This window comes from Galeopterus variegatus, unplaced genomic scaffold (assembly GCF_000696425.1).
Source record: "Galeopterus variegatus unplaced genomic scaffold, G_variegatus-3.0.2 Scaffold3614, whole genome shotgun sequence".
Lineage (NCBI taxonomy): Eukaryota > Metazoa > Chordata > Mammalia > Dermoptera > Cynocephalidae > Galeopterus > Galeopterus variegatus.
The window spans coordinates 65,489-91,362 of record NW_007729725.1 but is presented as its reverse complement, the minus strand read 5'-3'; the positions used below and the strand labels follow the sequence as shown (position 1 = coordinate 91,362).

At 59.1% G+C, this 25,874-nt stretch overlaps 2 protein-coding genes across 4 annotated transcripts in view; one reads left to right on the top strand and one right to left on the bottom strand.

Moving 5' to 3' along the window:
• PLEKHJ1 (pleckstrin homology domain containing, family J member 1) overlaps nucleotides 1-1,844 on the top strand; it is a 2,962-nt gene extending 1,118 nt beyond the window's left edge. The window contains exons 2-6 of the mRNA XM_008585537.1: nucleotides 3-69; nucleotides 152-286; nucleotides 1,002-1,092; nucleotides 1,178-1,241; nucleotides 1,316-1,844. Coding sequence (XP_008583759.1) covers nucleotides 3-69; nucleotides 152-286; nucleotides 1,002-1,092; nucleotides 1,178-1,241; nucleotides 1,316-1,381 — 423 coding nt within the window. The 3' untranslated portion in view covers nucleotides 1,382-1,844. The remainder of the gene's footprint in view (nucleotides 1-2; nucleotides 70-151; nucleotides 287-1,001; nucleotides 1,093-1,177; nucleotides 1,242-1,315) is intronic.
• A 3,225-nt stretch (nucleotides 1,845-5,069) lies between these two features.
• The window catches only part of DOT1L (DOT1-like histone H3K79 methyltransferase), a 46,010-nt gene continuing 25,205 nt past the window's right edge, over nucleotides 5,070-25,874 (bottom strand). Inside the window, exons 10-28 of one of the 3 annotated variants that reach the window (XM_008585538.1) lie at nucleotides 25,512-25,618; nucleotides 24,634-24,675; nucleotides 23,375-23,488; nucleotides 23,058-23,292; nucleotides 22,398-22,511; nucleotides 21,504-21,595; nucleotides 19,531-19,632; nucleotides 18,966-19,103; nucleotides 18,082-18,207; nucleotides 16,573-17,057; nucleotides 16,257-16,392; nucleotides 15,611-15,754; nucleotides 14,799-14,913; nucleotides 12,159-12,742; nucleotides 11,468-11,673; nucleotides 9,528-9,595; nucleotides 8,197-9,147; nucleotides 6,877-7,510; nucleotides 5,070-5,302 (exon numbers count right to left, since the gene is read on the bottom strand). In XM_008585538.1, the coding sequence (XP_008583760.1) occupies nucleotides 6,912-7,510; nucleotides 8,197-9,147; nucleotides 9,528-9,595; nucleotides 11,468-11,673; nucleotides 12,159-12,742; nucleotides 14,799-14,913; nucleotides 15,611-15,754; nucleotides 16,257-16,392; nucleotides 16,573-17,057; nucleotides 18,082-18,207; nucleotides 18,966-19,103; nucleotides 19,531-19,632; nucleotides 21,504-21,595; nucleotides 22,398-22,511; nucleotides 23,058-23,292; nucleotides 23,375-23,488; nucleotides 24,634-24,675; nucleotides 25,512-25,618 (4,358 nt within the window). In that variant the 3' untranslated portion in view covers nucleotides 5,070-5,302; nucleotides 6,877-6,911. The remainder of the gene's footprint in view (nucleotides 5,303-6,876; nucleotides 7,511-8,196; nucleotides 9,148-9,527; nucleotides 9,596-11,467; nucleotides 11,674-12,158; nucleotides 12,743-14,798; nucleotides 14,914-15,610; nucleotides 15,755-16,256; nucleotides 16,393-16,572; nucleotides 17,058-18,081; nucleotides 18,208-18,965; nucleotides 19,104-19,530; nucleotides 19,633-21,503; nucleotides 21,596-22,397; nucleotides 22,512-23,057; nucleotides 23,293-23,374; nucleotides 23,489-24,633; nucleotides 24,676-25,511; nucleotides 25,619-25,874) is intronic. The other 2 variants (XM_008585541.1, XM_008585539.1) reach the window with 2 other exon arrangements.

Sequence of the window (25,874 nt, the reverse complement as noted above, 5' to 3'; positions counted from 1 at the left end):
AGGCGCTGTCCCGACAGCCGGCCGAGCTGGCGGCCGAGCTGGGCATGCGGGGCCCCAAGAAGGGCAGCGGTGAGCGGGGCGCTGGGCGCGGGGTGGGCGAGGTCCGCGGCCACGGCTCCGCGGCCGGCCTGAGCGCGCCCTGTGCCCGCAGTGCTGAAGCGGCGGCTGGTGAAGCTGGTGGCGAACTTCCTCTTCTACTTCCGCACGGACGAGGCCGAGCCCGTGGGAGCCCTGCTGCTGGAGCGCTGCAGGGTCGCCCGGGAGGAGCCCGGCGGCTTCTCTATCAGTGAGTGCGGGCGCCGCCCGCCGCCTCTTCCGAGGCTTTGCTCTTCGTGGCGGGGCCGTGTCCCCAGCAGCCACCCGAAACGCCGCCGGCACTCGCCCCTCTCCCCCTGCCCCGTTGCCCCCGGGGTGCCTCGGTGTCTCCCCTCAGCTCCAGGCCCCGTGCTGGGGACCCCGGCGCTGGTACTAATTTGCGAGGCCTGCCGTGCCGAGGTGTCACAGACGGTGGTTTAAGTACCAGAAACTTACTCTGTGCGATTGCAGGGGCCGGAAGTGGACGTCAAGGCGGGGCAGGGCTGGTTCCCTCTGAGGCCCAGAGAATCTGTCCCAGGCCTGTCCCCAGCTTCTGTGGCTGCAGCAGCCCTTGGCTTGTAGACACTTCACACCTCCCCCCACGTGACCCCTGTTGTCTGCCTCCACGTTCACACGGTCTTCTCCATGTGTGCGTATCTGTGTCTAGATTTCCCTTTATGAGGATACCTGTCGTATTGGATTAGGACTCACTCTAACAACCTTATTTTAAGTAATTCTGTGTGCAAAGACCCAGGGTCACGTTCACAAGTTCTGGGATTCAGGGCTTGAACGTGTCTTTTGGGGAGGGGGTTTGTAATTCAACCCACAACAGGCAGAAAGAGATGAGCCCACACAAGGGCCAGAGGAGGGGGTGACAGTTTGGGCACTAGCAGGAGGAAGCTGAGTCCTGTGGCTTCCCTTGACAGGCTTTGTCGAAGACCCGGAGAGGAAGTACCACTTTGAGTGCTGCAGCGAGGAGCAGTGTCTGGAGTGGATGGAGGCGCTGCGTCGGGCCAGGTGGGGAGCAGGAGCAGCTGGGGGGTGTGGGGGACAGCACCACGCAGAGCGGGACTCTGTGCCCATGTGCCACTCTCTTCCCCAGCTATGAGTTCATGCGGAGAAGCCTCATCTTCTACAGGAACGAAATCCAGAAGATGACGGGGAAGGTGTGTGTTGGGCTGGCAGTAGCGGGGATGGTCCTCCCAGGCCTTGGCTCACGGCCACCCTGACACCTCCACAGGACCCTCTGGAGCAGTTCGGCATATCGGAAGAGGCCAGATTCCAGCTGAGCAGCTTGAAGGCATGATGCCAGTGGATGGGCCGTTAGCTCGGGGCTGGACCAGCCTCCTTGACCCTTGGCTGGGCCTGCAGGGCCCTGGCTTTGTGGTGGAAGGTGTTTTGGTTTAAAGACTTGCAAAGCTGGGGGGGGGGGGGGGGGGCAAAGTTTGCCTTTTTGGAGAAACAGCCCAGCAAGCACCCTCCCCTGTGCCTCAGGACCCAGTGGACTGGTGCGGCACCTCCGTGCTGCTGCCCAGAATTGTGCCCGGCCCCGCAGTTGTGTCCACCAGGGGCCTGATGGGCACCTGGACTGGCATGGAGCTCCTATCCCACGCCAGCTGAAATGTACAAAGCTAGACGATGCTGTGATTGTGGGGTCCAGGTGGCCACGCCCCCTGCCTCGACCCACTGTGAATTCTGCTGATGGGCACCCTGCCCTCAGGTCGGCAGGCTTGTTTCCTTCCAATAAAGTTACCTCTTTTCCACTTGGATGGCGGTGAGGTGACTGAAGGGAGGGAAGGGGCAGCCTCCACAGGCCGGGAGCCCAGGCAGCTGGAACCCCCCTCTGAAGCGAGGCTCTCGGGCAATGGGCTCCCTTCCAGGTTCAAGATTTAAGTGTCTGGGTTTGGGCCACCTGCACTGATTGAGGGGAGACTGGGACCCCAGGTGAAAAGGGGGGGCTGTTCAGCAGGAATCCTAAGATGACCCAATGATCCCATCCCCTGTTGGTCAGGACCTCCCTTGGGTGTGACGGACCACGACTGACTTGTAGCCCATGGGAAATGGCAGAGGCCAAGGATTTTGTGGGTTTTGATCTCAGCCCAAGGGGGGTTTATCCCAAGGGACCCGCTGCAGTCAGATGTGAGCCCTGAAAGGAGGGGCTGGCCTTCCTGAGGCCCCCAGTCTCCTCTGCAATTGTGGAGCTTCTGCTGGGAGCGCCCGCAAACCTTTGGCCACATCAGGGATGGCACGCTGGCCCGTGGCCAGGAAGAAATACTGCTGCTCAGACCAGGGTCAAATGAAAACCATCTTTTTATTACAGCATCTACAAGTGGAAATGCAGAATGCAGTGGGATTCCCTTAGGAAAGGAGGGTCCAGCCAGCAGCCCCGAGGGCAGACCATGATAATGCAGTCAATTAAAATACAGAGTTTACTGTAAAGACAAAGCAAAGTTTCTTTTGAGATACAAATAAGGGTCTAAAGAGAAGCGACAGCAGCTGTGTGTGAATGGACCATCTTAACAAGAATGACCGAGGCGGGTGGAAACAGGACCCTTGGAAGAAGACTGACTCCTACTGAGGGCTGAACACAACCAGGCGGATAAATAAAGGGAGTGGGCAAGTCTTAAATAAGTCACCACTCATGTGCTAGTTCCTACTGACCAGGCAGCTGCCTCGCAGGGCCTAGGAGGGTGGGTCGTCTTAAATTGTGAAGGTTTCCTGACCAATTCCTGAGCAAGAGCGGGTGGCAGCCTCCTGGGCTTTTCCTAGTTGCCCACAGTCAACAGCAGCACCAACTCACAGGCCAGAGCTGCCCAGAGAACACTGCGACCAGGCGCCAGCACCAGACTCCCAGACCATCTTGCTGCCAGCTGCCCTGCTGGGCCACGCCACAGCTTATGTGTTACACGCATGTGCCCCCGGGGGCTCAGGAGCAGGCTGTACCCGTGCTAGCTGCACCAGGCTGGGCTCAGAGTTGCGCGCGTGGCCCCACATGCAGATACTGGTCACGTAGTTAGGACACATCACCCATGGTGCTGTGCCATGGGATGGGGATGGGGCAGGCAGAAGTGGTGGTGTCATTTAAAGAACGCACTTTGTTCTGGGCCTGGGGCATGACGTCAGGGAGCACGTGGGGAGAAGTGGGTCCTCTGCAACCTGACTGAGCAGGGTGCTGCCTGTCCTGTCCTGGGGGCCGGGGCGTGGCACCTGTGAGCTGAGAGCACCATCCTGGAGGGAGAGAAGGCGCCGGGGCAGCCATGTGAGAGGACAGGCCAGTTTTTAAACGGGCCACAAGCACCATCTTCCGAGCTTGACTATTGCTCTAGGTGGGCTGGGGTGTTGAGGCAGGATGCTGAGGGTGGGGGGTAACACCCTCCCCGGAGCAGGCAGGGTCCTTCCAGGCCCCTGCCCTTTCCTTCCCCCAGCTGGAAACCAGGGATCAGATTGAACCTCCCACATGGAACCAAGGTCAGGCTCTTCTGGGGGTCATCTGGGTGTGGAGGGGACACCTGTGCTTGTCTGCCTCACTGCCGCAGCCCAGGCTCGAGGCAGGCTGAATTTTCTAGAGCCTTTCCTGGTTTGCTGGCTGGGGCTCGCTGGAGGGACAGCAGGACAGGTCAGGGGCACTGGGACGAGCTGTACTTCCTTGGCAACGGCAGTCCGCCTGATGCTGCCTTGAGGGAGCAGGCCCCAAGCACCCCTGCCAGGACCTACTGTTTACCCGTCCAAGCATGTAGCGTGTGTGACCTGTGTGAAGGGACCTGGGGCTCTTGGACACCACCTTGCAGAGGGCGCAGATGCCATTGCTCAGACAGCTGAGGGCCTGAGACCAGCCCCAAACCTCTGGAAGCACCTAGGACAGTCCCACCTTCCTGCTGAGCCCTGAGTGGGGAAGCCAGCATCACCTGCAGGACCAGAATCAGAGGCTGACTGGAAGGGGCCAGGAGCCGGGCGGCAGCAGGGCAGGTGCAGCTCAGGCGTGCTTGTGGGGGCTGCAGTGACTGCGGGGTCTGGTCTGAGGACTGGCCCTGGGGCTGATGCCATTTTTGTGCACTTGAATAAATAAGTTCTCCCCCCCCCTTGTGTTTTTTTTTCCTTAAGTTCACTGTACAATATACAATCTAAAAATAAATGCAGTCAAGTCTATGAAATTTATAAATTTTCATCACATCTCTATAAAATACTGTCACTCATCAGTGTGACTTTCTCTTATACACAAACACCACGGACCCACGACTGACCTGCCCCACGGCACCAGCCAGCACACCGCCAGCCAGGAAGAGCAAAGAAATACAAAAGTAAATGCACTTGTCACACAGGCCAGCCAGGCCGCTGGGCGTCCAGTGTGGGGGCTTCCGCGTGAGCACCACTCAGACAGAACCGCAAGCCAGGCGGCGGCTCCTCTCCCGTCAGCTCCAGAACTCTGAGCTTGCCGTGCAGAATTAGGAGAGCCTGACCGGTCCCAGCGCCTGCCTGGCCCGTTCACTTGCCAAAGGCACCGATCCTAAGCCCCGGAGGGTTAACAGTCTGGGGGGATGTTCACAGTGATGGGGCAGGGGAGCAGAGAGGACGATGGGCGCCTGGCAGCTCCAGCACAGGCGCAAGGGGCTCTGGAGAAAGGAAGGGTCTGAAAGATTAGCTCGGGCCCCCCTAGGAAAGGAAGGGCTTTTCTGAGGAACATTACCACGAAGAGCAACCCGCCCCACCTGCGAGTCGGGCACACCTTTGGTATAGCAACAGCGGCGGGAATCGATGGGGCAGGCGTTTCTGAGAACTGGTTTTGGCGTCGGCCAATGTCTAGTCAGCACCGGGAGGTGGAGGCAGGCGCAGGCCTGGTGGCCAGATAGCACCAGGACAGGCTGTCGGCGTCTCCGCTGGCGGCCAGCCCTTCAGATACGTGTCTTTAAATAGATCCTCTCATATATAGATATTTATATTTCTCCATAGGTTGCCTTTTATGACTTAGATGGAATAAAATAAGTCTGAATTGTTTATACTTTTTAAAAAACGATAAATACTTTATCTAAAACTATCAACAGTACAAACTGGACTAGTCCCAGCCTCCTGCAGGTGTGCACCGATTCACAGTAGAGCTCCGAGTCCTGCTGGCCTTTCCGTCTCTGCTGTCTGGGGGTGGTGGAGCCGGCAGGGGCAGCACGTGCAGCGGGAGCCTTGGTCCACACCGTCCTTGCATAGGTCGCGCGGTTGAGGTAGAAATCCTAGTTACCTGCAGACAGGCACAGCGGGAGGAAAAGCAGGCTGGCGTTAGCATCTCACTCCAGGGTGCCCTGACACTCACCCAGGCTGGGCACCAGAGGTCTCCTATCAACACACACACACACGACTGCAGGGTCAGGACAGCCCTTCTGGATGCTGTTCAGCACCAGGGGAGGCTGTCTGAAGACAGACACGGAGCTAGCTCCCTGACAGGCTGGGGACACAAGGACAGAGACAGGTGTTCCCCTGTGAGTGAACACAGGGTGCCTGACACCCGGACATCTCCATAGCCAATCTCCTGCCTTCCTCCAGCAGTCCCAGGAGACCAGCAGCCAGCCAAGCCACCGCCTTCTCTGAGAACATGAGGTCAAGTCACGCTAAAGCCACCCTACCTTTAGGACTCTTCAACAGGACCGAGCACAACCTCCAGCCCTCAGGTGACGAGCACTGTGACCGGGAGGCTGTTACCATTCCAGTGGCCAAGGCTGCCATCTACTTCCACTGACATGATTGCTGGATAGCAGGTCAAACTGATGGTCCACCCACGACCCTGGCCCAGCCCCATCCTCAGTTCCTCACCCCGTGCACTGTGGACTCAGCTCAGGGAATGCCAGGTGGGAACGCCTCACACAGCAGCACCCAGGAAGACACAAGCTGGCCATGCTCGGGGCTTCAGAGCCACAAGGCCTGAGCTCTCTACAGCACAGTCTCCCCAGGGGAGACCCCCCTGCCAGCACCTTCCTCTCCTGCTCCCAGGCAGGCACTCTATGCTGGCACTGCCCACCTGGCTGGGGCATTCTCCGGAGGCGGAGAGCCATACAGCTGTCAGCCACAATTCCAGAAGAGCAGTCCTGGGCGCCAGGCACTGGAGTAGGGCAGGGTGCAGGGCTTGGCCACCTCTATTCCTGAGCTCACCTAGCGGCCTCACCCAGCTACCTACCCATCAGCTGCCTGGGAGCACGAGGTGCTGGAAGGCCGGGTCCCTGAGCTAAAGAGCTAGAGAGGCGACACCCAGCACTGCAGGCCTGATGCTCCCCGGGACCTCACATGGGCCGCTCTCCTAACACCCTACGAGGTGTGTTCAAGGACATGGGCCAGAGAGGCCTGACACATGCCTAGTCACAAACCTCAGCCTCCTACTACTCTGCAGTTACGCTGTGGTGCCATGCACCTGGTGCCACTCATTTGGCTGGGGGCCACACTGCCTTTCCTGGGGCACCTGGGCCTAGTGGAAACAAGGCCCCTGGAGGCCACTCTGGGGCCCAGGGCTCCCTAGTCCTCCAGCGGTGGCTGCACCAGTCCCTGGCCCTTCACACCACAGGCCTCTCCCCACACTGGTTAACGCAGCTGCACGTGTCCACGGGTCCCACCCTGGCTCCCCTTGTCCTCTCATGACCATCTCCCTCGTCTCCCTGTGCTCTTGTGCCCCCTTTCCACTGCTCAGAAGCAAGGAGCTCTGCCCCGCTGGCTGCACAGCAGCCTCGTCCCCCCAGGCCCTCTGCTGAGCCCTGCAGCTGTCTCCTCTGCCAAGGGAGGGACAGCTCAGTTTCTCAAATGAACCACCTCGCGTGGCTCCAGCCTTACCTTACAGAATACGAACTGCTAGCTAAGCAAGGTCTTTATCGCGGCTTAACCCCCGCTAGGTGTGCGGCATAAGGAGGCGGCATGCCAAGGGAAACCCACACAGCGGACGGCCCCGCGGCGCCAGCCTGCGGGAGTGGGGGTGTGGCCTGTGCCAGGGCCAGCCGGGGCAGGGGCTGGTGGTGCACCGTGAAGGAGGGGCGGGAGCCCTTGTGCGGGAGCGGGGCAAGCTGGATAGACAAAGAGGCGTTAGCAGGGGGTAGCGAGGCAGCAGAGGCAGGGGGCGAGAGAGCGTGGTTAGCAGGGAGGGCCGCAAGGCTCTGCAGAAGCACAGGCGCAGGGTTAGAGGCCAGTAGCGCGGAGGCAGCAGGCAAGGCGACATTAGGCGGTGGGGGAGCGTGCAGGACGGGCGGCCCCACAGGGGCCCGGCCCAGGTGCGGAGGGGGAGGCAGCGGGGGAGGCGGAGGGGGCGGCCGACTCTCGGCCGAGGCCGGGGCCTGAAAGCAAGAGGCCGAGGTGCTGGCCGCCGCCTGCAGCGGGCCCAGGCCCAGCAGGACACTGCTGCACACAGCGCCGCTGCCGACACCGGCTCCAAACGGGCGAGCAGAGGCGGAAGGCACCGCGTGGTTAAAGACACCTGCAAACAGGAGAGAAAAACGCAGCTTCAACAGGCGGGCCCTGCTCGCTCCAAGAAAAGAGAAGCGCTCACGCAAACTCGCAAAACAAGGGGGAAAGCAAAATAAGAGGTGCGGCTCTGAGCGAGCGAGCGAGCGAGCGAGCGACGTGCAGGCACAAGCAGCAAGCGGCGGGAGCTCCGGCGGCAGGAGACCTACCTGCGCCCGGGCGAGGCCCGCCCCTCCGGCACACCTGCCCCTGCCCGGCCGGGCTCCTCCGCACCCCGGCATCTGCGGCAGGCGCTGTCGGGGACTCACTCCTACCCGACACAGCTCCTGAGGCCTTACCACAGCGCCCGTGGGGCGGTCACTGTTAAACAGGTGACCTCCACAGGAGAAATAATGCCCTAGTGACCATGTGCACTGTGCTCTCTGAAAACAAGAGGGACGCCGTTACAACCAGAGAACCCTACACGGGCACGCTCCGCGTGGAGCCTCCCCCCACGCAACGGTCATCTGGATTTTGTGGAAAGAACAGCTGGTAGGTGCAGAGGGCACAAGGGGACCCACGGCACAGCCTCTTGCTCTCTGGAGGGCTCTAGAAGGGAGCCTGTAAAGCAGCGTGTGATTAAATGCTGGAGTCCAGGAAGGAGTCACCTGCACGGGAACCGGGGAACCAGACGGCAGAGAGACGCTCCCGCCTACCTACCTCCAACTGTTCCGCCAGCCACCCCGGAGGAGAAGTTGCCCATGGCGTGTGAGTTGGTCAGTCGGGTTGTGGCGGATGACACGTGCACCAGGCCCGCGGCGGCTGGCACAGAGCTGAACAAGGACTGCAGCACGGATGAGCCAGCCACCGAGCTGAGGTTGGCCTGCAGCGACATAGGGCCCAGGGTGAACTGTGGCCCAGGGGCAAAAGTGCCCAGGAAGGGGCGGTGCGTCTGCGTGGATGGCGCCGCGCTGCTTGCAGAGGACACTGAGGCCAGGCCAGGGCCGCTGAGGAGGCCAGCGGGAGGCACCGCCGCGGCGGAAATGAAGAGGTTGTGGCCGTTCTTGAAGTCGAGCTCACGGTCCCGGCCCTTGGCCGCCTTGCTGCCATGCGGCAGGGAGGCCTTCTCCACAGGCCCACACAGCACCAGGCCCAGCTCGGCCACCTCTTTGGCCTTGCCACCCTCGCCTTTCAGGCTGCCCAAGCCGTCCAACTGCCTCTTGTTCAGGAAGGGGTTGGCCTCCGAGGCGCCCTCTTTGCCCCGCTGGGAGGGAAAGCTTAGCGGGGTGCTCAGACTGGCCGCCTCGGGGACCTTGTGGGAGAGAGAAGCACCGTCGTTGAGGCTGTGTAAACTGAGGTCTGCGGCCAGGCCCCCGCTGAAGGCGAAGCCGTTGGGAGGGTTGGTGCTCGGGCTGAGACCATCGGCCCCTGACATGGAGCCGGGAAAGCTTTTCCTGGGGTGGGCACTGAGCTTGGCGTCGGCACCAGGCTCCTCCATGGCAGGCCGGAAGGAGAACAGGGAGTTGTGGCTCAGGGCAGAGCTGGCCTGCAGCGGGCTGTCGGCGGCCTTGGCCAGGCCGATGTCAGAGATGGGCGAGAAGGTGGACTTCCACTTGCTGCTGTTGACCGGCTCGCCCGTGGCCATCGGCTTCCTTCCCGCCACGCTGCTGCCTGGTGGGGGAAGAGGCAGAGGGTGTCAGGCTGCACACGCACGGTGCAGGCAAGGAAAGGGGAAGCTGAGCATGAGCACTTCTGAAGGGGCAGGAGCACAGACAAGATGTAGGTGATCCCGTGCATCCAGGAACGAGATGCGTCCTCATGGTACCACACACCTGGGCCTGTCGGGGCCAGCCCGACACAGGAGCCCATGCTCTGCCTGGGCTGCGCTACACTTCTCTGAGAAACCATTCTAGAATCCTAGTTTGGTCCCCGCTTAGACACCCGTGTGGAATGTGGAATGCATGGCACAGCGTGACTAATCCCAGGCACCCAACAAAGGGACACAGTGCCGCCACGTCACTAAGCCAGCAGGCAGAGCACTCGTTACTCACCATTTTCCAAGGTTTTTGGGGGAGATTTGCTCTCTAAGGAGATTGTTGCTATTTTTCTCTCAATTCTGCTAAGGAAAAAAAAAAGATTCATCAATGATGGAAATCCAATTGCATCCTACAAGAGCTCTGGGATTACAGACACCAAACGAACAGCCCAGGAAAGGCAGGAATCAAAGAAACGCAGAGCCCACCCGTGCCAGGGCGGGGCTGGAGGGATGGCGCAGATGGCGCGGCCGCGGGAGACCAGGAGAGAGAACTCTCAGTGCACAGAGAAGCACAGCACTCTTTAGAGCCACTCCACTTTAACGTTTCTCTCGTGAGCCCCTTGTCACGCCTCAGGTGCTTGCCGTGTTATGGGAGGACAAATGGGTGCTCAAATAGCACCAGATTATAAAACTGTCTTCTGTGTAGCATCTCGACCGTGTATCCCAAGAACATGGTGGCCAACAAGGACACAGCAGACTTCCCAAAAGGCCCTGGAAACCGCACTAAATTGGGCATTCCCAGCACAAAACAGCACTTAAATGAGCAACTTTTTAAAAACATAACATATATGTGGAACGGTAACAAAATAACTTAAATAGGACACCAAAACTATAAGCAACAAAAGAAAAAATAGGTAAAGAGGCTTCATCCAAATTAAAAACCTTGTCCTCTCATTCAAGGACACCAGCACCAAAGGGAAAGACAAGCCAGGGAGTGGGAGAGCAGACCTGCGGCACGGGCACACGGTGAGGGGCTTGCGGCCAGAACACATGAAGAGCACTCCCAACGCACTGAGACAGCCAAAAGATCTGTAAACAGGCAACGAGCAGGCGAACAGATGCTCGGCCCCATGAGACAGGAAAGACGCGCACGCCAAAACTGCAGGAGGCGCCACGCCACACCTGCTGGAGGGCCATGGTCAACACACACACAGTCACAGTGGCTGAGGGCGTGGCGGAGCTGGAACCCTCATGTGCTACAGCTGGGCACGAGACGGTACCACCTGCATGGAGAATAGTTTGACAGTGCGGGAAGTTCAACACAGGATAACCATGTGACCCAGAAACTCCAGCTCAGTACGTGCTCATCTACACGAAATAACTGAACGTAAACACTCAAACATGCTTGTACATACATGTTCATAGCAGCATTATCCCCAGTGGAAACAGCCCAAGTGTCCACCAACGGGTGAACAGACAGACACAGCGCGGCCCATCCACACACTTGGAACGTCACTCATCCGTGAACAGGAACAAGGCTCTGACACGCGCTACCACGTGGATGGACCCTGAACACATCACGCTCAGTGACAGACGCCAGACACAAAAGGCCACACAGTGTGACTCCACTCATAGGATGCCCATGTTTGTGCAGACCTGTCTATTACACCCACAACCTCTAAACTGCATGACTTAGGTGCGTGGAATGATACGTGAATTGTGACTAATAAAGATATTATTTTAAAAAAGGAATAAATCTTCACAATCAAATAACTGGGCAATAACTATGTTGATAAGACTCTGAAAACTGCATTTTTTTTTTTTTTTTAGGATGACCGGTAAGGGGATCTTAACCCTTGACTTGGTGTTGTCAGCACCACGCTCAGCCAATGAGCTAACCGGCCATCCCTATCTGGGATCCGAACCCGGGGCCTTGGTGTTATCAGCACCGCACTCTCCCGAGTGAGCCACGGGCCGACCCTGAAAACTGCTTTTTTTAACTTCTCTCTTGCTGTGGGCACCTCTTCTCCCTCTGCCTCTTCTAACCAGATGAGCAAAAGCGCAGCCAGCCCTGCCCGGCCACACTGACTCCCAGACGCTCCTGGGGCTGTCACAGCGTCACAGAGGGGCTTCTTGCAAAGCACGTGCTACATCAGCTCCTCATCTTCCCCTGAAGCCAGGAGACGGGGCTCTCGGGGGCAAAGGGGGTCGTTACACCCACCCTCTGCAACTCACCTGGCGCTGCTGGGCTCATCCTCAGAGCCCTGATCTTCGTCCGAGGTCAGCGGGGAGTAGTGGGCGCCATTGGTCTGGCTCAGGGGCCGCTCCTTTTTGAGCACGGGAGGCTGGTCATGGTCCTGGTAGGGGATGGGGGAGCTCTTCAGGGAGTTCTCTGGGGACGAGATGGCTGTGATCTCCAGTGGCTGGTTGATGTTGCTGACCTGAGGGGCAGAGACACAGAAGATGCACACACATGCCTCAGACCCTCAACCAGCTGCACAGGGCTTCTGCAGATCCCCAGGCTGCCCAGGAAGCTGAGGGCACATCCAACTCCTGTTAAGAAGTCCACAGCCTCCCAGCAGCAGCAAGGACACCGTGTGGACAGCTGTGCTGAGGCTGCACAGCCACCCCTCCAACCCCGTCCTTGTGTGTCAGGATCCTCGGAGACCCCCATCCCCTCATCATGTGCCCACCCCTGCAAGCCTCAGGGGCCAGCTCCCTCCTGCCTGACTGTCCCCTCAGACAACCTCGCTCTGGCACGGACCTTCTGGGTGCCTACAGGGCACTGTACAGGTTTGTGTCCACCCACCCCCCAGGTGAGTGCTTGGGCTGGAGCTCCCCTTTCCCACCTCCTTCTGGTGTGTTCCTGCAACTTGCCATGCCTCCTGCCCCAAAGCCCCTGCCCCTGCATTTCCCCCCTCCTCACCATGGAGTTGAGGTTGAGGGGGGACCCTGAAGGTTGTGTGAAGAGGCCGGCAACAGAAGGCAGGGCCCGGCGCTTGGGAGACACGCCTGCACTCAGGCTGGGGGTCCCAGCTGACGACCGCTTCCGCCGGCCACGCTTGCGGCTGTCCTGCCCATGGCCTTGCCCGCTGTCCCCACGGGTGCCTGAAGTCAGAGGACTATGCTTGTTGGAAGGTGACTGCTTGGTGCTGCCTGCACCAGCCGAGATGCTGAAGACGATTCTCCTCTTGGCTTCACTCTCTGGGTCCGAGAAACCGGAATCAGAGGTCAGGTCCCCCTTGCTAGCATCTGGGAGCAGGCCCTGGGTGGCCCCGCTGAGCCGGGGACTGGTGGCAAGCTGGTGGGCCGGAGAGGCTGGGCCGGAGTTGCGGGGCTGTGCCAGCAAAGGGGGGTGCTGTGGCGTCGAGCTGCGGGACCCCAAGGTGGCAAAGAGGCTCCCCGAGTTAGAGGACTCGTCAAAGGCTGCTGGCTCAGTGCCGGGGACCAGGGGTGCCGGGCTGCCAGCCAGCGCCCCGCTGATGGCCACTGAGCCGGTGTAGGAGAAGCCTGCCAAGAAGGACAGACGGTGTCTCAGGGACACAGCACAGCCGGAGCCCACCAAGGGGATGGACTCCAGGAACCTAGCCTGGCCGAGGAAGAGGTCCAGCTTCAGGAATGCCTTCCACCAGGAACACCCCAGGGGAGCCAAGAGGGCCTAGGAAGAGGGGGACGAGCCTGGGAGTCAAAAACAGCCTCCCTCGGAGTGGACCTGGAAGGCTCTACGAACAACCTCACATGGAAGAGCACAATGCTGAGACCCCTGGGGTCACACGGGAGGAGATGGAGCGGAAGGGAACAGGGAGTCTGAGGCAGGAGCAACCTGCCTATGCTGTGCCCTGCAATCCCCAGCCCTACGGGGACCTTGCAGGCATCACTGCTGGCTCTCCGTCACTGCTCTGAGATCTGCTGCTGAACGTACCCCAGACGCACCCCGTGGCGAAGGGAAAGGTTCTCCCTGTCTGCCCTCATCTCCAGACCTGTGCCTTCCCTCCCACGTGTCCGATCTGCCCCAGCCCAGAAGTCACTCTGGAGCTGTCCTCATCTCAAGCCCTGAGCCACCTCCCCTCTTCCTGTTCACAGAGGACGCCTCCAGGCTCAGAATGTGACACCGCATGCTGTGGCAGCCCCCAGGGATGAAGAGGCCATGTCACTCATCCTGCCAATGAGCCACAGGCAAGCATGGTGTTCAGGGCGGAGGTGGGCACCTGCCGCCACCCCACACACGCAGTCAAGCCATCAGCGGCTTGGGAGACAGACCTGCATTGCAGGCACAACCATACCAGGCAGGGGCCTCAGAAGGATGTTCTGAGTACTACCCGTTCCCCTGAGGGCCCGGGAGATTGGGGGCTAGCTACGGGGGTGGGGTGGCTCTTCACCCTGCCATGACTCCAGGGCTCCCACCCCACGCTCCCACGGTGCCTATCTCAGAAGCTTCAAAGCCCTGGTGAGAAACCTCCTGATGGTGTACTGTCTTGCGCAGACCAGACCTCACCCCGCGAGAGAAGCCAGCCACAGGATGGAGCCAGCTCAGGTTCGAGGGCGTCTCTGGGGACACCAAGCCTTCAGCCTATCATACAGCCCCGCCCCATCATTTGGTAAGAGAACGTTCCAAGTGCTGTGCCAGGAGACTAAGCGGAGCATCTTTTCTAAACAGTGGCCTTTTAGCGCCAGCCTGTGGCTCACTCGGGAGAGTGCGGTGCTGGTGACACCGAGGCCACGGGTTCGAATCCCTATATAATGGCCGGTTAGCTCACTTGGGAGAGCCTGGTGCTGACAACACCAAGTCAAAGGTTAAGATCCCCTTACCAGTCACCTTTTTTTAAAAAAAATAAACAGTGGCCTTTTGCATTTTACTTTTCATTCCTGAAAGTAGTTACCAGAACACACTGTATGTTAACACAGGGCTGCCGCGCGTCTGCCCTGTGCCTGCTGTCATGAACGAAGTTTAAGGCACATGGCCAGGCCTATAGGTCCCTACACTGTCCTTGGTGCCTCCACACTACCACCATGGCAGGCTGGAACGGTTACAGCGAAAGCCAAAAAAGCATACTGTCTGGCCTTATGGAATGAGCCTGCTGAGCCCTGTGTTAACGTAACAGACTTGTCAAGACATGAGTTTCCTGGAAGAGAACCAGAGCCCAGCTAGAAACTGGGCGGCTGGTGCCCACAGTGGCATCCCACCAGACACCATCAGGCACTGCTGTGCACTGGTCCTAAGAGATCCCCAATCTTTGCAGCTGAGTAACAGGATGGGGGCATGCCTCATTGGTGGAGACACGGCCAAATGCAACATGTCAGTGTCAGGGTGACCCAGGGCCGAGGTCCCAGGGCTCACAGTGGTGCTGAGGCAGGTCTGAGCCTGAACTGGCTGCTCCAGGTTTGTTGGGGGGGGGGGGGACAGTTGGTGTCAAGGCCCTGGGGGGTACGGGGCAGTAGCCCACAGTCCTCACTCTGAGAAACCACTTCATGCCCAGCATCCCAGCCCCTCCTGCTCAAGGGGAGCAGCAGCAAAGTCCCGGGAGGGGCAGGAGGAAGTGGGAAGCAGGCCGCAGGGGAGTGGTACCTGCAGGAGCCAGGGCAAGGCTTTTGCTCCCAGCGCTGTGGGCGTTAGCACCGCTCTGCTTTTCCAGTGCGGACACGGAGTCCCGGGGCTGCGGTACAGGACTGGGAGTGCTCCTCTGTGGAGAGAATACCCACACCAGCGTCAGCGGCACCGGGAGGATGAGGGGCACACAGCAGGGAGGCACAAAAGGCCACGTGGTGTGTGACTCCATTTACATGAAACGTCCAGAAGAGGCCAATCCACAGAGATGCAAAGTGGAGTCATGGTTGTCAGGGGCTGGGGGAGGGGATGGGAGTGACTGCTGAGGGGGACAGGGTCCCCTTTTGGGGTGATGGTTCTGAACTAGTACAACTCTGTGAAGATAATAAAACTGAATCGTACACTTCAAGTGGGTGAACTGTATGTGAATTACACTCAACTGGAAAAAAAAATTAAAAAGGCTGCCCCCAAACCCCACCCTGTTCTACGAGGTGGTACTCTCCGCCTCCACCCCTGTGGAGTAAGAGGATCTGGGTGTGGACCACAAGGACAAGGCGTCAGGGTCCAGGGTTCAAGCTTCTCCTGAATCCAGGAGGTTTTGCTGCCTCCCCACCCGGACACACCCCTTCTAACCAACAGAAAGACTGGAGCTAAAAACTGCAGAAGGCACCAAAGGCAAACGTGGATTTTGCATCTACTTTTTGTGGGGCACTGCAGTATGCTTGAAATTTAACAGCACACAATTTAACAACAAAGAACTGAACTGGGTCCTGCAAAAATGCCCAAACTCCACTGTGCGTGAGGGGGGCCCTCAGGGTCCTGCACGGTCCCACCTTCTCGGCGCGGCTGGGCAGCACCACGCTGGCCAGGGGGATGCTGACGGGGAGCTTGTTGGGCTGCACTGTGCTCAGCGGGATGCTGATGGGCAGGCTGGTGATGGTCTCCCCGCTGCTGCCGTGGGCTCGCTCCCTCAGTCCCTGTGGACACAGTGCCAGAGCGTCCTGCCGCGGGCCCCACATGTCTTCAACCCTGAGTGTCTCTCCTGGTTGGTCCTACCAGGTACCCAGCTGGAGTCCCCAATCTGTTGAGGCCCCAGCCCTCCCCAGGGCAGTCAGAAGCATCTGGATGGCTGTCCTCAAGTGCTCTGGGGGCACAGCAGCTGGACGCTCTGAAATCAACAGCCATCTCTGCCCACCCCCAAACTGCTCCTCCTCCCGACTTCTTGTCGCCCGTGGGGCCCCGACTGCCACGGCCCCATCTTCGCAACTTCGCCTTTTCCTCCTTTCTGTCCGTGCACATTCCAGTGCAGCCCCCAGGGTGTCTTTGAGGACAGGGCATGAGCTGCCTGCAGAAGACACTGACAAAGGCCTGCCTGGCTTTCAGTCCCCGCCCTCCCCACACACTCCTCCAGGTTGGACTGTGGCCCTCCTCACACAGGAGCACGAGGGCACTTGGGACGACCGCTCCTCCTGCTCTCACCTTTTCACTGCTCTTCTCCGCTGCCATCTGCAAGGCCCCGGGGGACGGAGGCCGCAGGTCCTGAGGGCTTAGCTTCACGCTGTTGGACAGACCAGGGCTCTGGTAGGGAAGACCGTTCTCCTTGATATGATCAGCTCTGGAACAAGAACTTCTTGGTCACTCTAGGGAGCCTCGGGAGTTGCCCACAGCTCGTTCTCAGAGCTGGCGGCCTGGGACTGGCAGCCCCCAAACCCCTTCCAGGTGAGTGTCAGCGAGCACGGCGCACATGTCCTCCTAACCTAACCTCCAAACCCTAACCCCAACCCCAGCCACTCACCGCGGGTGCAGCTCGCTGGCAGCCGCCTTGCTGGAACCTGCATGGTCCTGACTCAGGTGCCTCCGCAGCACAATCTTGGCTGGGGAGAGCCTGGTGTAGTCAGGAAGGGCCAGGCTGGATAGCTTGTCCAGCCGCTGCCGGCCGTTGTGGCTGGGGGTACAGGGCACGACCTCCTGGTCCACGGGGGAGGCCAGGTACTGGGGGGTGTTCTGCTTGGACGAGGGCCGGCTCGACGTGCCACACAGCTCATAGCCGGCCGCGTGGCCATTCATGGAGAGCTCCGGGCTCATGCTGTTCAAGTGAGGCAGAGAAAACTTGGCGCAGTCCAGCTCCAGGTGCAGCCTGCCAGGCTCAGCCTCCAGCTCACGGCCCAGGGAGCCTTTCCCGCGCAGGTGCAGCGACAGGGAATCGTCGGGAGGCACGCAGGACTTGAGGTGCAGGAGCTCCTGCTGCCGCTGGCTCTTCTCCAGCTCCACGATGCTGATCTGCAGGACAGGAGAAGGGCTCGGAGCTGCTGGGCTAACCCAGCCACTCACCCAAGGGGACTGTCATGTCCCGAGGGAGGTAAGAGGGACATCCACCAAAGGGAGGATGGGGAAAGGGCACCAGGATGCCAGGCTCGTCCAGGACAGCACGGTGGCAGGACACACCACTCGAGTATGTGGTGACACCAGAACACTTTCCTTTTGCCTGCTGTTTCTCCTTATAACAAATGCATAGTTTCTTTTATTACACAGAAGAAAACTATGATGAAGAGTCAGAACCCAAATGTATTCCCTCATGAAGACTTCCATTCCAGGAAAAGTCCGTGGACATGGTCAGGAGGTCAGTGGGCATGCTGGCAGGCTGGTGGGGCACACCCAGGCCACGCCATGTCAGAAAGCAGCTTGGTGGGCCGGCCCGTGGCTCACTCGGGAGAGTGCGGTGCTGATAACACCTAGGCCGCGGGTTCGGATCCCTATATAGGGATGGCCGGTTTGCTCACTTGGGAGAGCGTGGTGCTGACCACACCAAGTCAAGGGTTAAGATCCCCTTACTGGTCATCTTTAAAAAAAAGAAAGCAGCTTGGCAACAAGTCTCAGAACCTTCAAATGTTAATAAATCTACCTCAGAGAGCACATCTTAAAGAAAATAGCCTTAAAGTGAGTCTTCGGTTCAAAGCAATGCATCGCAGGGGTTGGCCTGTGGCTCACTCAGGAGAGTGCAGTGCTGATAACACCAAGGCCACGGGTTCGGATCCTATATAGGGATGGCCGGTTCGCTCACTGGGTGAGCGTGGTGCTGACAACACCAAGCCAAGGGTTAAGATCCCCTTACCGGTCATCTTTTTTTTAAAAAAAAAAAAGAAAAGAAAAAACAAATCAATGCATCGCAGTATTATTTTTGATAAAAAGACACTTCAGAACTGGTTGTTGCTGCTTTAACACCAAGGTCAGGGTTCCATCTCTGTGCACCTGCCCACCCGCTGCCCACCAAAGCGAAGCCAGGGTCACGGCCTGGCTGTGCTACCTGCAGCTCCAGGCAGTGCCTTTGCTTCTCTGAGATCTGGCTCTTCAGGGCCTGCTTCTCCTTCAGCAGCTTCTCCAGGGACAGTGTGGACCAGTCCAGCTTCAGCTCTTCACACCGAGCCTTGAGCTGTGGGGACGGGGACAGTGGCCGCCATGAGCCCGGCAGGCTTCATCATCTCAGGGCAGGGCTCCCTTAGGCTAGCGTCAGTACAGAGCCTGTGTGCTTGGAGCGCAGAACGTGCTTCTGGAATGCTGGGCTGAGGACGTGGGACAAGGAGACCAGGGGGTCCCTCAGAGAGAAACGGGGCACAACTACCACCCTCACCCAGAGCGCAGTGAGGAATGCCCTATGACCAGCACTGTGACCCCATGGTAAACCACTGACAGGAGTGAGGCCTTACTGGTCTGCACGTGGACTAAGTGACCCCTAAAGGAACCCCGACAAGGGGGCTGGAGGAAGAGTCTGAGTCCAGGCCCTTCTGAGTAAAGGCAGCAAAGCCTCTGGAGCTCTCTGGGAAAGACTGCCCCCTCAGGGGCCTGCCCTGTTTGCCCTAATGTGCTCTGACCGCTAAAGAAGGTTGCATGCTGTCCCAAGAATGAATATGAGGAGAGGAGCCAGGGTGAAGGCTTCCAGAACCTCCCACTGCAGAGTAGAGAGGGGGACAAGGGAAACCCATCCACAGAGAGGGCGTGCCCAGCCCCCTCCCTGCAGGGACCCTCTGGTCACCTCTATGTCATGGGCCATGCATCAGTCTAAGGGAAGCCCAGCCCCTGATGGGTCTGAGACCCAAGCTTTCTGAGTTGTGGAATATCCTGGAACCTCTGCCCACTCCTCTGGCACATGCAGGCAGGCAGGCAGGCAGGCAGGGCAGGGCGGGCACCCACCAGCTGCAGGCTCTGACTCCTGAGCTCGCAGTTGTCTTTCTCCAGCTGCTCTGACTGCTCCCGCAGCTGCTGGTTATGAGCAGAAATCTCCTTCTGAGCTTGGATCAGGTCATTGTAGGTCAGAGCCTTCACGCCCAACTGGGAACACACAGACACACAACAACAAGTGGGCATCTCTCAGGGGGTACAAGCCTAGGGCAAGGTGACTGGGCAGCAGAAAGGGGAAGGGTCCAAGTTTCCCCAGGGACATAGAATGGGGTGGTCACAATGCTGGCCTCAGAGAAGAGACAGGAGACTATGACAGCCCAGAGAAGTGAGCCCTAGGGGGCGCCCACTGCAGCCCCTTGCCCCAGGACACAGCCTGAGCTGGCCCACTGGGGCTGAAGGACCAGGAACAGCCCCCCAACTCGACATCCCAGCTTCTAGGCCACTGCCCAGCAGGTGGATGATTTTGTAAGACGAGAGCATGGACAGAAAATTGTCCTTTTAGACTGCGGCTGCCCGGGCTGCACACCCCACCCCATACCCCATCCTGGGTCAGAATGCCGGATGGCGTGGCCACTACCTCATCCAGTTTCTGCTGGAAGAGCCTCCTGATCTCCTCCTTTTGGGCCTGGCAGTGGCTGAAGAGCTGCTGCGCCGTGCCCAGCAACTGGGCGTTCTTCTCCTGTGGGAACAGGTACGGTGGGCAGGTGATGTGAGGGTCCTGCCAGGGATAAACACCCCAGACCCCATCCCTCCATCCTTCTAAACATATTCAGAGAACAGAGATGCTCGACGTGACACGCTATGGCCCGGAATGTCAAGGGCTCCCAAAGCTACAGGCACGGGCACAACCGAGCCTCACTTCAGTGTTGTGGATGGAGAGTTCCGTTGCCTCAGTGGCAGCAGCACACCTGCCAGCGGCAAGGACACAACCAGCTCCTCCAGGAACTCGCCCGCAGGCAGCCCCGGAGGAGCGGACACCTGATGTAGTGTAACAGCAAAACCTTGGACTGTCCCAAAGGCCCACCTACACAGGGACACTTTCTACATAGGATAATGCGAGAGCCTCTGAAATGCCACAGCCTCGGACAGTGACACAGAATGACGCACCTGATGTAGTGTAACAGCAAAACCTTGGACTGTCCCAAAGGCCCACCTACACAGGGACAGTTTCTACATAGGATAATGCGAGAGCCTCTGAAATGCCACAGCCTCGGACAGTGACACAGAATGACACCCCAGCGTGCTACCAACCACAAAGGGGAACCTGTAGCACATGGCATCTACTATGAGCCTTTTTATTTTTTGTAAAAGCAAAAGAAAGGTCCAAAACAACTGCCCATGGCTCAGAAATAACCTGGAAGGAGACTAGAGGACCACACAAAAGCACTGTCTTCCAGGTGTGAGGAGGGGCTGGGCAGCAGGGCAGTTTATGTCCCAGCCAGAAACCCGGGTACAGTCTCTCCTGCCCCAGCCCTGGGGCCACAATGGACAGAATGACCATGCCAAACTCAGAGCACGGGGCAGACTGATAAAGGACTCCGGATTCCTCTGCAGAAGGCCCAGCCTTTCCACATCCCTGGGCAGTCACGAAGCCAGCTGTACCTGCAAGACCACAGGCACCACCATGGTCTTCTCCAGCGCCGGGGCCTTACCCCTTCACCTCCCTGGGCACCACAGCGCCCACCTGTGAGGCAGATGCTGAGATCTGACACAATGCAGCAGCTGGGGGCAGCCTGCTAGGGGAGCATCAGCCTCGCCATGAACCAAGGGATCGAGGGTAACGTGGATGCTGATGGGCACAGGGAGCCTCAGGAGGAGGGACACACATCAGTGGGCCCTGCCCAGCATGCAGAACCTGCCTCAATCACGAGCACGGCCACGCAGGACACTCCGAGAGGACTCATCTGTGTCTGCCACACACCACAGCCACACGCAGCAAGGAAAGGGGGTGCCAGTGACAGAGAAGACCAGGGCTAGGCCAGCACCAGATGCTGACTGCACCTGAGCAGGGACTGGGATCAGGGGACTGGCGGCCTCAGTGTCAGACCCCTGCTCTCCTGATGCTACACACGGGCCACAGGTGCTGCATCCCACCACCCAGGGACAGCCCGCAGGCAGCTCTGACGACCATACACCTCATTCTATGAAAGGTTCACCCACATCAAGGACTGCTGGATCAGTGCCACCCCACATCCTCATCATCCACCCCGACACGTTCCCTCTCCTTCATTGCAGACCCTCACAGCCATGAGAGCTGGAGCTGCAGACCCTCATCTGCGAGACAGAAACACATAGCGTGAAGGGTGATGCCTGACTCCAGCTCCACAGCACAGGGAGGGTGGCCAGGGTCTGAGACCCAGCGGCGCCTCTCGGGGTGGGTCTGGCATTGGCGATCCTGACGCTGACCGGGGCCTTGCGTGTAAAGCCAGCCAGACCTCAGCAGGCCCACTGGAGAATTCACCAGCTGCTGTGGCATGGAAGATAAATACCAGCGTCACAGAAACAGACACGGGCCTCCCCACAGCCGTCAGTGTGCAACACCAGGCTCACCTTCTCCTGGTCGAGCAGCTGCTGCAGGTTGGCCTTGTACTGAGGGGTCTTTGTGTACGCCAGGAACTGCAGGTACTGAACCTTGAAGGATTCTAGGAGAGACACACAAAACCATTTTGGAAAAGGGACCACACTAGGGCAGTTCAGATGCAAACTTGATCCCACTGAGGTTAAAGGGAAGGACAGGGAGCAGCACACTAGAAACAAGCATGTGGGTCTCGGTTTCTCTGAGAGCTCACTCGGGCGGCCTCTTCAGGCAGGCTCAGGAGATGGACACGCAGCCCCACCCACTGCAGGGCCTGCTGACTCCCTGCGCCCGTAACTCTTCACCCCTTCACTCCTCAGCCCTGGCCACCACGTGAGCACCACGCTCAGGAAAGCCAGACGGCGCCCAGCACGCAGCACGAAGTTCGCCCAAGCATGACTCCCGGCCAACTCCTGGCCGACACTCAGGGAGACGGACCTCAGAAGTGGGCCATCCCGGGCACTGCGTGTGCTGAGCAGCGTCCCTGGCCCACACCCATTCTATGCAAGGAGCACCCCCAGTCGTGACAACCACAAATGTCCCCAGATGTTGTCTAGAGTCCCGTGGGGTGAGAATGTTGGCCCTGACAGTCACGAAGGCCTGCTCTGAGCCTCCGCTGACCATCCAGAGGCCAACCCCCCTGCCACTCTAGTGGGGTCCATGTGGGTGCCTGAAGGAGCTGCTGGAGATATAAATGCTCAGTACCCCCCCCCCCCCCCCCCCCCCCCGGAGCTGTGAGGTCAGAATCAAACCCATGTAGCCCACTGTCCATCCTGGGACCACGCCAATTCCAGGCCCCGCCACCCTCAGCCAGGCTCATGCAGGAATCTAAAGAGCCGGCTGGGGAGGGCCCCAGGGGGCGTGCTTACCTAGCAGCTTCTGCAGCGCAGGCGGGGTGGGTGCCACCAGCAGCGGGTTGGGGGACTGCCGCTGCACGCTCGGAGGTAGCTGGTAAAACGGGCTGTGAGGTGACCTGTATGCATCTGCACGGAGAGAATGGCGCACATGCTCAACCCTGACCACCTGATGGGAAAGCCGCAGGCTCGTTCACGGAACCTTTTCAGCTTCCATAAAGACAAGGCTCAACACACTTGCTAATCCAAAGAACCTACCAAAAACCACATCTCGGCCACTCTGACAACCAATACAGGCATCTGTCTAAAAAAGGCCCAGCCTGGCTTACGACCTCAGAAATGTGTGTGAGCAACGGCCGCCATGTGTGCTGGTGAGACACCCCGGACTCACTCTTGGAGCAGGCTGCCAAGCAAGCACCCTCAGCGGGCCCCAGACACTGCTAGAGGTGCTCTGCTCCCACCAGTGCCCCAGCCCGATGGGCCCACGGCCCAGGCCCAGGCTCCCCTCACAGGCAGGGAAGAAAGGGAGTGGTGCCCAATGGCCCCATAGGGCAGAGCTGCCCCAAAGCCAGGGTGACAAGAAGAGAGCTGCTGGAACAACCCCAGCTGGTGGCACAGGGCCAGGATACGAGGCCAGCAGGTGCATAGGGCGCAAGTGGGAGCGGGTGGGCTCACCCTGGGGTGAGGAGGACGCTGTCTGGGACACGGTCTGCGCGTGCAGGAGGTCCAGTGCGGTTTGGTTCTTCCTGGGCTTGCGCTCGGGGTTCGCAGTGTTCATCTTCTTGGGGCGCCCGCGCTTGCGGCCAGCCATCCTCCTGCCTTTCTTGTTCAGCTTCTTCTTCCGGGCCTTGGAGGGGGACGGCTTTTTGACGGTGGCCGCTCCCACCTTATCTTCCTCAGCGCCAGAATCCTGCCGACAGTAGGGGATGCTCAGCCTGTGCCCACACCCCCTGCGCAGACCTGGTTCAGTCCTGGTGGGTGCAGGAGCTCACCATGGGGGTGGCGTCTGTGGGGCCGGCCACCTTACTCTCGGGGACCTTGGTGGGGGTGGTCGCATTGCTCTTGCTCTCGCGCTGCTGCCGGCGCCGAGCTGCCTCTTGTTCCTCCTGGAAAGGGAGAGTTAGACGAGTCCCTGGAAGGGGCCAGCACCATCAGGCCCCCCGGCCCTGCTCATTCAACAGCTCTGCCCACAGCACTGAGAAGGAAACTGAGGCCAGGCCAGCAGTGAGCCACCCACAGCCCCACAGGCCGGGCCCGAGCCGATGGCAGCATCACATTGTGCACGTACAAGCACAGGTCCCCGTCAGGGAGCCACTGGCACCCCCTGGGCTGCAAGAAGAAAGAAAATCCCTTGAGCAAAAGACTGTCAGGCGCAAGGAGGGAGCAGCCACACCCAACAACCCCCTCCTACTGGTGAAAAGTGCTGAGGACCTACAGTGGGACACTTTGTGCAAAAGTGTCTGTTCTGTTAGCGTTCTCCTCACTTGGAAACCACAGTGAGGAGAGGCCGCCCGTGCCCCAGGAGGCAGCTGTCCCTGAGCTCATTAAGACCAGCGTCCCCCTAAGCACAGCAGGAAAGACCTAGGACCCCAGTGGGGCTGCTGGGCTCTGAGGCCAGGGGCAGCCGAGCTGCCACTACACTCACTGGGCCAGCCGCGTCTGTGACACCCTGATCTCGTCTCATTCTCCAGAAGGAGAGAGCATCTGAACAGAAGTCCTGTCAGCAAAGAAACAGGCAACTCTCCCTGGCCAGAGAAGCACTGCTGTGCGGTCAGCTACTGCCCTGGCCCAGAGTTCTGAGAACAGCATTAAAGAAAACACAAGCAGGCGGCAAACCACCGAGGAATGTCGAGGTCTTCCCGCCCCTGCTGTAAACAGGAGGGCGCAGCTATCCGGTGCCAAATCCGTCCTGGCCATGTCAGCGGAGGCGCAGACACAGCCCCTGAGGCTGCTGGGGTGGTACCAAACCCCAACACAATCACCAGGCCACCAGAAATCATTCCCAGAAGCCATAACTCACTCAATCTGCCCCTAAATGATCGTCATTAACGAGAAGTAAGGCCCAACTGAACCCACATAAGGTGGGGCAGACAGAGACAGGAGGGGGAAGAGAGCAGGAGGCTGGGAGATGACGGCTCAGACCCCAGGGGGACCACCCCACTCAACGACAGCTCTTGAGTCCGGCCACTCGGACCTCTGCCAAGTTTCTATCCATGTTACCAAATACCAAAAGAGGAAAACACAAACTTACCCTGAGTTTTGGATTTTTCAGACTAGAAAAATAGTTTTCAAGCTGAAAGGAAAAGAAAAAGACCTTTTTAGAAGCAGGTCCCAAACCCTATGAGGATGAACACAGCACCCCAGTAACGCAGGTATCCCTGGACGGTGGCATCAGGTGGCCGCCCTAACGCTTGGGGCCCACAAGCACACAGCTAGATCCCAACCCAGCTGTGACCACACATCGTCCTCGGTTTACCCACAGCCACGGCTCGGTACTAGGGCCGTGCTAAGCCTTCCAGACAGAAACATGCTACCAAAACACAACCTTTGCTCCGTGACAGTGAACACATTTCTGCATGGAAACATTGTCCCGCCATAGGGCAACCAGCTTTGAAGGCCAACCCCCACAGCAGGAGGCCATGGCCCGTGCCAGGGAAAACTGACATGGCAGCTGCACCAAGAGGGACAACGCTGGCCACTCGCATGGGTTAGGACCCCACAGCTCAGGACGGGCCCATCCCCAGGTCCCTCTTGGCGCCTGTGCACATGGGGATAAGGGTGCACATCCGCCAGTGGCTGTTGCCGAAAATGTACATCAACGATCTCCAGAAAGGATCTGAACTAAGGCTCTAACAGGCAGCAGACATGAGCACCAGGCGGTCAGGCCCCAGACACACCAGCAAAACATGGCCAAGTAGAACCGCCTGGACATCCCACCTCTAGGCGATGAGAGCTGGACAGAAGGATGGGGCAGAGACCAGGCCAAGGCAACTGGACTGAGGAGAGTCACAAGAGCAAGCGGCGTGGGAGGATGAAGAAGGAAGGAGCCATGTGGGCAGCCACGCCCCTCCAGCCCCAGCAGGCCGAGGGCCCCAGTGGCCGCTGCTCGGTGCCTGAAGCGATACTCACTATGGTGCGGTCGATGGTGTGCAAGTAGTAGGAGACTGGCTTCCCCGTCCACGACACGGAGCCCTTCAGAGGCGACAGCTCCACGACCCGCATGATGGTGCCAATGTCTGCAGGCAGAGCCACAGGTCACGTCGCAGCTGCGCCCTGCCCGCCCCACAGAAGGTGCCTTCAGGAGACTCACAGCTCGCCCTCTCAAAAGTCCCAGCAGGCGGGGGGACGATGACAGCCCTGTGCTCCCTCCCGTGTCCATCTTGTGACCAGGCCAGTGCTACTTCTGTCTGGCAGGCTGGGTCTGGGCCCCACAGCCTCCAGAGACACAGAGGTCGTATAACTTCGTATAATGTATGCTATACGAAGTTATGC